The 12,168-nt window shown below is 35.5% G+C and overlaps 1 protein-coding gene across 1 annotated transcript in view; it reads left to right on the forward strand.

Annotated features, from left to right (window-relative positions):
• LOC117336136 overlaps positions 1–11,553 on the forward strand; it is a 55,608-nt gene extending 44,055 nt beyond the window's left edge. The window contains exons 3-4 of the mRNA XM_033896521.1: positions 7,558–8,076; positions 10,316–11,553. Coding sequence (XP_033752412.1) covers positions 7,558–8,076; positions 10,316–10,779 — 983 coding nt within the window. The 3' untranslated portion in view covers positions 10,780–11,553. The remainder of the gene's footprint in view (positions 1–7,557; positions 8,077–10,315) is intronic.
• Positions 11,554–12,168: the final 615 nt, after the last annotated feature.

Below are 12,168 nucleotides of genomic sequence, written 5' to 3' on the forward strand. Positions count from 1 at the left end.
TCGCTACTGGTCATAAAAATTTTCATGGATTTTAATTAGATTTGGTCAGGAACATCCTTGGGGGAAGGGGAACCGAGTTTGTATGAATTTTTACTCTGAACCCTCAGGGGCCTGAGGGGCGGGGCCAAATAGGGGAAATAGGGTTAATCCTTTAAATCGCTACTAGTCATAAAGTTATGAATGAATTTGAACCAAATTTGATCAGGAACATCATTGGGAGAAGGGGAACAGAGTTTGTATAAATTTTTACTCTGAAACCCCAGGGGTCTGAGGGGCGGGGCCAAATAGAGGAAATAGGGTTAATCATTTAAATCGCTACTAGTCATAAAGTTATGGATGAATTTGAACAGGAACATCCTTGGGAGAAGGGGGAACAGAGTTTGTATAAATTTTTACTCTGAACCCCCAGGGGCCTGAGGGGCCGGGCCAAATAGGGGAATAGAGATTAGTCTTTAAATTGCTACAAGTCATAAAGTTATGAATGAATTAGAACCATATTTGGTCAGGAACATCCTTGGGGGGAGGGGAACAGAGTTTGTATAAAGTTTACTCTGAACACCCAGGGGCCTGAGGGGCGGAGTCTAAGAGGCCCAAGGGTCTTTTCCCACCCTAAGGAACTTAGTTTCTTCAAACACAGTTAGGTTGTAAATATAATCCATAGGGTCTTTCAGTCCCTTAGAGAGTATGTGTATGAATAAATTGAACATGAACATTATTTTGACATTTGGTCAAATCCAACCAGGTGAGCGATACAGGCCCCATGGGCCTCTTGTTTCAAACTTCAAACTTTAAACCGAAACACATAGATTACATGATAGGACAACACAGGCCGTATTTATTGTCACTGTCCAATATGTGTTGTAAGACTCCATAACTGTAACACGTCTAGCAGTTACAAGTATCATATCATCACACAGAATTGTGAAGCATTCCATATATTTTTACATACATGTTAATCAAAATTGGAATGATACAGAAGAGGTTAGCAAGGCATAATTATCAATTTTATTTCACCATTGATGATGGGAGATTCATGTAAAACATCATATTTATTCATTTATTTATCTTTTTCGTTTTTTTGTTTTTTTTGGAAAATATTGTTTATGAAACTCAATTCTCTGTATTCTGAACTGTCTACCATGATGATTAAATGAAATTAAAAAAAATGGGTTGGGGTATTTACCAAAACGGAAAAATGGGGCTTAAATTGGCATCATTTTCAGAAAATGGACCCAAATACATGCCCAAAAGTACCATATGTAAAATATAAGAGGTTTATTTGACCGACAAGTATCTTATTTTTTTTAATCATTCGCGAGTTTAATTACTGAAATAGCCGATAATGTACCCGAAATCGATATTTTTTACAAGTGAATGGACCCATTATAGTATTATTTAGTGTGTATAGAGGTCGTTTGTAAAATACTTTTGATTTATTTTACTAAAAAATATCTTAAAATAATTTTTCAATCATTCGCGATCCGAAATGGCCGATAATGGACACGAAATCGATATATTTTTAAGGGAGAATGACATAACACATAACATGAGACAAATGAGGCCGAATCGCTTATCTGCTATCCAGTGATCCTTTTTCATACATATAGATAATTAAGAGCAAGTGTATCAAAGACCAGATTTAAGATCTCGGGACCTTGCTGTTATTTGAGAATTTAGGTGTCAAGTTTTAAAAATATTTTGTTCAATTTATCATTTTTTTCAAACTTAAATCATGGCCAATGTCATTCATTTGAACAAACTTCTTAGCCTTCACCCAAGTTTGCCAAAAGCCACATATCATGTCTCTTGACCTTTTGGTTATTGAAAAGAAGTTGTTTAAAGATTTCAGCCTATTTGCCCCCTGTGACATTGAATGTAAGTAAAGGTCATTCATTCGAACAAACTTGGTAGTCTCTCACTAATCCGGATTTCACACATATAACAGATCCAATATCAAGTTTATGGGCCTCATGGTTATTGAGAAGAGGTTGTTTAAAGATTTTAACCTATTTTATCCTTGTGACCATGGTAGCTCTTCATCCCAGCATCTTACAGGCCCCATATTAGGTCTCTGCACTGTTTGGTTATTGAAGTTAAGAAGTTGTTTGAATGGAAAAGTTGACACCAGATGGGACACCGCGCCGCGGCATAAGCTCTCTTGCCCTTCTGGCGCGTGAGCTATAAATAAGTCAATACATAATTTGTGATGAACCATTTTCTTATTGTTTTATTGTTCACATAAGTAGGCCCTAGATGTAGGCAATAAGTATACATACCGCTATCTACTGGCATGTCTATGTATTTACATACGAATTCAATTTTAGAATTATAATGGAACTTTTGGGACACCATGGCACAAAAAATCATCTGAGCATTTTTGCATTTGTATAATTATTTTTAATACTCACAGGTGAAGTAAATCAAAAAAGTTTTACATATGACCTCTGTACACACTAAAGAACACTATATTGGGTTCATTCTTGTAACAATATTGATTTCATGCCCATTATCTGCCATTTCGGAAATTTAACTCTGACGTCAATAGGGCTTCGAATAGTGAATGATTAAATTAACTAATACATAAAAGTTTGAAAATAATTTCTATCACCCATACACGTACCCACCTATACTGTAAGCCTACAGTATATCTCCCATACACGTAGCCACCTGTAATGTAAGTCTACAGTATATCTCCCATACACGTAGCCACCTGTAATGTAAGCCTACAGTATATCTCCCATACACGTAGCCACCTATAATGTAAGCCTACAGTATATCTCCCATACACGTAGCCACCTGTAATGTAAGTCTACAGTATATCTCCCATACACGTAGATAATGTAAGCTGACAGTATATCTCCCATACACGTAGCCAACTATAATGTAAGCCTACAGTATATCTCCCATACACGTAGCCACCTAAAATGTAAGCCTACAGTATATCTCCCATACACGTAGATAATGTAAGCCTACAGTATATCTCCCATACACGTAGCCACCTATAATGTAAGTCTACAGTATATCTCCCATACACGTAGCCACCTATAATGTAAGCTTACAGTAAATCTCCCATACACGTAGCCAACTATAATGTAAGCCTACAGTATATCTCCCATACACGTACCCACCTATAATGTAAGCCTACAGTATATCTCCCATACACGTAGCCACCTGTAATGTAAGCCTACAGTATATCTCCCATACAAGTAGCCACCTGTAATGTAAGCCTACAGTATATCTCCCATACACGTAGCCACCTATAATGTAAGCCTACAGTATATCTCCCATACACGTAGATAATGTAAGCCTACAGTATATCTCCCATACACGTACCCACCTATAATGTAAGCTTACAGTATATCTCCCATACCTACAGTATATATCCCATACACGTACCCACCTATAATGTAAGCCTACAGTATATCTCCCATACACGTAGCCACCTATAATGTAAGCCTACAGTATATCTCCCATACACGTAGCCACCTATAATGTAAGCTTACAGTAAATCTCCCATACACGTAGCCAACTATAATGTAAGCCTACAGTATATCTCCCATACACGTACCCACCTATAATGTAAGCTTACAGTATATCTCCCATACCTACAGTATATCTCCCATACACGTACCCACCTATAATGTAAGCCTACAGTATATCTCCCATACACGTAGCCACCTATAATGTAAGCCTACAGTATATCTCCCATACACGTAGCCACCTATAATGTAAGCCTACAGTATATCTCCCATACACGTAGCCACCTATAATGTAAGCCTACAGTATATCTCCCATACACGTAGATAATGTAAGCCTACAGTATATCTCCCATACACGTAGATAATGTAAGCCTACAGTATATCTCCCATACACGTAGCCACCTATAATGTAAGCCTACAGTATATCTCCCATACACGTAGATAATGTAAGCTTACAGTATATCTCCCATACACGTAGATAATGTAAGCTGACAGTATATCTCCCATACACGTAGCCACCTATAATGTAAGCCTACAGTATATCTCCCATACACGTAGATAATGTAAGCCTACAGTATATCTCCCATACACGTAGATAATGTAAGCTTACAGTATATCTCCCATACACGTAGCCAACTATAATGTAAGCCTACAGTATATCTCCCATACACGTACCCACCTATAATGTAAGCTTACAGTAAATCTCCCATACACGTAGCCACCTATAATGTAAGCCTACAGTATATCTCCCATACCTACAGTATATATCCCATACACGTACCCACCTATAATGTAAGCTTACAGTATATCTCCCATACACGTACCCACCTATAATGTAAGCCTACAGTATATCTCCCATACACGTAGCCACCTATAATGTAAGCCTTCCAAAAGGTCCAATTACAGAATTAATAAGGCGGCCGCTTGGTCATGCATGCTGTATAAACAAAATTTGTCCAGGTAAGTTTACAGTTGATTAGCGATTTGTTATGTGAGTAACTACTGAAAAGTGTGTTGAAGGGACAAAATATTGAATTTGTTATGAACAAAAATTCGTCATGTAAAATTCGTTGGTCAAGTGGTTACACTACTAATATCATTGGTTTTTCTTTTGTAATACGTGAAAATTCGTCCAAACCGAGTTCGTTGTATTCGAGTTTTATTTATTGTAGTTGAAAAAAATAACAATGAACCCTTCTGCTTTCGTGAAATCTGACGTTAGATTAGGTTTCTTCACTGTATTCATTATGAATTCTAGTCATATATCACTGTGATTTACCAGATCAGATCAGCGGTACGACCCACTATAGGTACTTGATCCTAACAAACAGATGTTCACTGGATGGGTATTATTAGAGAAAAAAGGTCATGTAGTTATATTGACAGTACAGACCATTAAATTGTCGAATTTTCGAGACAATCTGCAGCTTTATCAAGACAAGTAAATTTCAAACGATCAAAAAATACATGTAGACATAGAACATTGAACATTTCCACAACTTGAGTAGATGGACAACGAATAATGTCGGTATGTTTGTGTTCATGACCCCCCTAGGTCGATAATCAATTCGCAGTGGTTACAGATGGTATATACACTCCTACTAAAAATAGGATGGCGTTGCACCACATGTGGGAAAAGGCTTGATTTCCACAGGTATCATTTGAAACTATAAAATTGTTAAGTGTGCGAGTCCTTCAACTATGTAACATGTGGCGAATTTCTTTTTTCAATGACGATTGGGAGGCCGTTTGGAGTTGGTTGATCCAATGGCGTTCCTTATTTAGGCAGAGGAGGGAAAGGGACACAAACTCGCATATCTATGACCAAGTGTTAAAATAAACGTAGCTGGTTCGACTACAGTACATCATATATCATATCTTGTACACAGGGATGTTTGTCAGTATTAATACGGTATCTGGTCTACACATGATGACCAGGTTATTTACCTTAACAGTCAAATTGAATAAATACAAAATATAGATAAAACTTTTAAATTTATCGTGGCAGTAAGTACCGGGCGAGTGTTATTCATCAATGATTTTTTTTCACCGATGAAAGGTATTTAAAGTAAGACTGTCACGTAAATAATCCTTGCTCGTCTTAGGGGATAAATGACTTCAACACTAGTACGAGCCTCGACTTTATATTCGATATTTTAGGGTACGTGTGTCTGAGTAAACATTAAATCTAAAACTCTTAAATCAGGGTGTTCAGGGACTATGCCGACATGTTATTGAAACATTGAGCAAAATTTTCAGTTTAAAAAGAATTTTAATTTCCATTTAGCCAACAATGACAGAGATAAAGATTAGAATAAATAAAAAAGTGATATATGTCATACTGATAGCAAGTACAAACATCAATTATACATAGAAAAATAAATATAATCAATATTAACCTGTACGAATTTCATTTTTATATAGGCGGTAGGTAGATAACTTATTTCCATTTTCCCGGTTATTGACATTAAAAGGATCGCCTCTCCAGTCTATCTGGTCGCGTTCATGCAGTTTCCATATAATATCACATTTCCTTCTCCATGAGTTCGCACGTTCAGAAGCGTTATCAATACATTAATGTTTAGTTAAGCGGGTTTTACCGTCGTCATGTATTCATAGACGAAGATGTGGGACTTCAAATTGTTTCTGATGTTTAAACGTGAATCTCATATCGACTCGACTAGAGTTTTTCAATGATCCAAAAAATAATCGACATGCAGTATACTTTGTACATGTGTCCATTTCGATATTCCCCATATCCCAGTAGTAGAGTACAGGTTCCACGAGAGTACGGTATATAATTTTTCGAAAACATCAAACGAAAAAACTCCACTTGACAGGATCTAAGTATATATTCAGAAGATAACACCCTGCTCGCTGGTTTAGTAACATTTTATACTTTAAATTTGGGGTCAATAAATTCATTAAAAGTTAATCCTAGATAATGATATGGTTTCATAGTCAAGATGTTGACACTTTATGTAGTTAGATATAGGTGCATTATATTCCCTGAAGTGTAAAACTTGTTGGCTTTTTTTGTATTAATAGACATCCACCATTTACGGCACCAGGAGTTAGCCACCTCTAACATTTTGTGCAGACTCTTTTCATCTTCAGCAATTATTGCAATGTCTTCTGCATGTAATAGTATTGCTAGACTTTGTCCGTTTATACTCATTCCACAGTTTAGAGAATTTACTTCATCGACAATGTCATTGACGTATACAGAGAAAAAAGTTTGATAGGTTTAGATGATAGTGGGTAACATACATTTTATAGTCAATTATTTGTCTTTTATTAATTCAGATACTTTTCTTTACAATTATTTACCAGAGTATCTAAGTACATATCTATGACCATTTTATTGTTGTATTTTATATATTAATTTATTATATTTTAATAAACTTAATATGAATGTTATGTGAATGTCTTTATAAGACACTAACAAGTAACAAGAACTTATTTTATAGGCATTACTGTATACAAAAGAATAAATATATTTTATTGTATGAATTTGTAAAGAAATATGTTTTAAATATATTCTTTGGGAATTTTTCCTATTTCTTGAGCAACATTGTATCAACAAATGCTTCACTTGCTTATGTTTGAAATAATATATTTCATTTGATTTTAATCAGTTATTTAAAACAAAAACAAAAATGAAATAAGTTAAGTGTAAACTTTACGCTTGCTGGCCCTGATTGAAGCGCGCGAGTGTGTTACCACTAGTACTGTGCCATCTGTCCACCCATGTTTAAATAAATGGTAATATATATGTATGCTCAGCAAACGGGGTTTCATTTATATTTCATAAACATATATTCATCACAGTACAACTAAGACAGGAAATTTAAATCTTTAACTTTGTGTCACCAACACATAGTGCGTATGATGCATTGTGTTAATTAATTGATATATATAACTCACGAAGGAAGACAACTTAATGGCCCGTGCCCTTACCGGGCTTCGAACTCACGACCTATGACATCCAATCTATCTATCTATCCAGCCTAGCAAGAAATACCCACAGCTTTTATAAAAAAAAAAATATCAGTAATTATCATTTTATCTGTTTCAGGAGACGCCGTGAAGAAGCTGCCGTTTTGTTCGGGTAAAACCGGAAATGGATGGGATTTCAAATGTACAGTGAAATGTCCAGATCCAATTAATATATTCAAAACTGACCTTCGTTCCAAGAAACGAATCACATGCGATTCGCATGTGTCAACGGAAGTGCGTTATGCTAATGCTTCAGTGCCTATATTCAATTTTACCGATGAATGTTTCAGAGACGAGCTCGATAAGCAATGCTTAGACGGGAAACCCGTACCCAATATTGTGCATTATATCCTTTTCGGTATAAAGAAACTTTCATTTTTTCAGTTTCTAAGTATCTGGAGTACTCATACCATACAAAAACCGTGCGTTATTCTTATCCATGGTGATAAACAGTTATCTGGTCCATATTGGGGCTACCTTATCAGAGCTATACCTAATATAGTCCTAGTACGAAGAGCGCCTCCTAGTCACATCTTTGGGATTCCGATACGTTTTGTGGAACACAAAGCAGATATAGCCAGGTTGGAGGCGGTCAGAGGTACGTTACATTTTTTTTTGTTTCCTGAGAATTTTCAACACAGTTATAATTGATTTGTAAATGAATACATCATTGGTCATGATTAAATACAGACATCATATTTGATCATACTAGTCTGACCTTGACAACGGTTCATTTCGTGTTCACGTGTGACCCTTGGCTAGAGAAGACGCAGTTTGATGTTTACAAACCATTTTCCTGCGCAGATTAATCAATAATGTTTTCTATTTATAGAATGGCGTTAAGGCTGATATATATAAATATATATATATATAAAGAAATTGCCGACTTTTCGAGGCAATATGCCAATTTATCAAGACACAAGTAAATTACAAACGATCTCATTTAGGCATAGTATCTTCGACAATTTACCTTTCTGTTTTGCCGTTATTACTACTATATGTATTTGACAAATTATATATTTCTATGGATTAAATATACATAATGAATCTCCAAGGAAAACTATTTTTCAATTAATAACAAGGTTAATAGTCATTTTGTAAGTGTGTTAATACGGAGGGAGCACTTGTGTTTCCCCGGGAGATTTCATTAGGTGTTTTAAATCTCAGATAGGGCTGTCTTTCATCATAAGTACTAGTTCTTCCTTTCTCACACTAGAATAAGGACACCGTTTTTCTGCTTTCTTTTATACCGCAATTTTTAGGGATACTCGTTTATTTTCTTGTTTCCCAGTGATTGCATTCTTCGACATAGGGGTCCAAGGAACACCTGTGTCTCGTGTACATGTGACAAAATCAATAGTTATGTAAATTATCTCCTTAAGTACATACATGCTGCTTTCTTCTTTAACAATAAAATGATCTAGTCCATCTTCGGTCTGAAGCATCCTTCGGAAATTGGGAAATTATTTTTGTATAAATCATGGGTCTTGCCCCTAAGAACCTCAAGGACGGCGCTAAAGACTGAAAATATAGAGAAAAATCTTTAAAATCTTTTCTACTGTAGGAATGAAAGGAATTGCTCAATATTTGGCCTGAAAGCTTTCTTAGGTAAAGGAGAATTAATTTCGTATAAACGGTGGATATGTCCCAAGGGCTTGAGAGTCGAGACCCAAATACAGGAAATATAGCAAATCCTTTTAATCCTTCTTCTGCAGGAAGGAAAGCATTTGGTCCATATTTGGCCCGAAGCCTCCTTGGGTGAAGGGGAATCAATTTTGCTTTGGCTTTTGGTTGTAAATATACAGCAAGTCAACCTACCTGAAGTCAAGTTCAAAGCTCTTGGTCAGGGTCACATTTTACATATTTTCACTGCTGAACATTTTGTTTTGAGTTTATCAGGCAAAATTAAATATTGAGCCAACTGGTCTTAAACCAAGGTCACTTAGTCCAAGGAAAATGTTACATTTTATGTTTTTACAATGGCTCTTTTGTTATGACAGTACAAGCGATGCTTGTCAGAATTAAACAATAAATCAACCGATCAAAGCTCAAGGTCACTGGGTCAAAGCTCAAGGTCATTTGGGTCCTCAAGTTAAGGGCAAATTTGATCTTTGACAATGAGCCCGGATTTGATTGAACAAAATCAAACTTTACAAATGAGTATTATACCAGTATTGGGAGATGGAAAGAAACACAACGCGCATCAATGTATATTTTGTTTTTCACTTGCAATCGCTTTGATGTCAAAATATGAAATAGCAAAATTAACCTTAGCAAAATGGGCAGATAGTTTCTTGGCGATTGTGAGGGAATTTTTGCTACACAAAGGGGTCCTTGCTAACCTGTCAGTATTATAGTTTGCTTTCATTTTAGTTAGAACCAGAACGCTAACTTTAGTTAAGTTTAGGAAACAGTTGACAGAAATACATGGTACTGAGAAGCAGACCCCGAAAAGTATTTTCGATTTAATTTAAGATTACTTTGTCTTTACCGAAATACCAGGTGAGCGATGCCGACTCAATGGACCTCTTGTTTTAACGGCTGTGATAGCAAGTGCTATTTAAAAAAAAATCTTTTCATTGAATTCTTTCAATTTAAAGGATATATGGTTTTAAAGACAACCCTGGGTTTAAACTGAAAATGTTACTTTCAATGTATTATAAAGTTGTCACATATAACATGTAAATCCAACATTCAATTTCGTCTTCAAAATATTTTCTATGCTTGTGTAAGATAGGGTTGAATCTTAACCAAAACCAATCAAAGCGCTATCAATGAAAATGTTTTTTGTTTTTGTTTTTTTTTTACATTTTCTAATTTCAATTGTTATTTTACAGAGTTTGGGGGAATTTACATGGATACGGACGAAATATTACTTCGATCTCTGGACCCACTCAGGAAATATGCGTTCACGCTGAGTCATGAGTATGATCTAAACCTAGCTAACGGATTGATCATGTCATCCAAAAATGCTTCGTTCGTGGATCTGTGGTACAAGGAGTACAAGACATACAACAATAAACATTGGTTCCATCACTCTACCATTGTCCCCTTTCAACTTTCAAAAAAGTATCCTCATCTGATTCATGTTGAGAACAAGACTTTTGTAAACCCGGACTATAGTCATTTAGATATGATATTCAAGGAGAATTTCAACTGGAGCCATAACTATGCTATTCACCTGTATGTTAGAAAATACAGGTTAGAGCATAACGTTAACGATATACGTCACCTTAATACTACAATAGGTTCCGTAGCTAGACATGTCCTATACGGCTACAAGGAACTCTGCTCTGATTAGTTATAAACAGATGTGCGATTGATCTTTTTGAGAATATTTGATTTGTGCTTCTTAATGATCAATTACCAAAATATTTGATACGGAATTATATACGTAGTTCGTGCGTAAGAATTACTAGACGTTTTTTTTATATATATTGTTTAAGGTTCCATCGATAACAACGGTCATTAACGACGGGCTGTGTGAGAGATGTGTGGTGAGTGTGTATGATCTAGGTTCATAAGTGTCTTCTTATGATAGCGCGGAACTGATGCCACCTTTATAGTGCTACCATACCGAAACATACTGCCGAAAAAATTTGCAGGACATCCCACCCGGGATATAATCACCATTGCCTTTGACATTATACTGACAAAGTGCTAACCAGTCGTCCTACACCAAAAAAATGCGGTGCAGGATAAGCATCTACCAATTTTATTGACTATGGAATGTCTCGGTCGGAGGACAGAACCTAAAGCCTTTCTCACAATGGCGCTCACGAAAAATCCAAAAATCAGTCAGTGTAAGGGATACATCAGAAAGAAGAAAGTAGAATAGAACGTAGAGTAGAAAGGAAGGATCTGAAAATTCAGTTCGCCTTTGATGAATCGGCCAGCAATTACAATTCTTAAGCATAACCTGCATGACACGAATTGCTAGAATTCATAAGATACGCGAGATGTATGTTCATATAATATAATATAAGATGATTAAACCAAATATGCAGAAAATGCTTTCTGTGTAGTATTATATAAAAAAAAAAAAAAAACCTTACGTAGTCCAACATTTGGAGAATTATTTTTCCAAAATTAAAAATTCCATAGAGGATATTTTAGACGCTATACTATTTAAATACGCCTGTCGAACTTCAACGGACGCATAAAATACAAACCATAGATTCTTATGGAGACCTTGAAAAAGTACAAGGACTGGAGTTTTCTATTTGATATTTTGTTACATATTTTTTATAAGAAATCGAGAAGCAATTTCAACTGTTTTATGTAATTTTGGCGCAGAAAAGGGGGAAAATTTAGAGTGATAACGATAAAATTGTGTACAATATACATACGTAGTTATTATTGAGTATATAATCTCAATAAAATAACTCAAAATTGCTATATCTTGAAACAAGTTATCCCTATTGGAGTTTTTTTCAATTGTAATGTTTTCAAACTGTATATCACAAAACCTTTCTGTAGTGGTCATCTGGTTTGGTTTCCAAAGTAACACAATTTATTGTATCTGAACCGCTATTTGCAGGTCATGTGTTTTAGTTTCCAATATAGCAATTCGTGATTATTTAATTCTTATATAAAGACCACCTTCCTAATGAGGTTATTTCTGCTCTATTAAGTGACCTTTATAGACAGATTCGCTTTTTATCATGGACAATATATGAATTAATGGTGT

The sequence above is a fragment of the Pecten maximus genome, chromosome 10, assembly GCF_902652985.1.
Source record: "Pecten maximus chromosome 10, xPecMax1.1, whole genome shotgun sequence".
NCBI classification, from domain to species: Eukaryota; Metazoa; Mollusca; class Bivalvia; order Pectinida; family Pectinidae; genus Pecten; species Pecten maximus.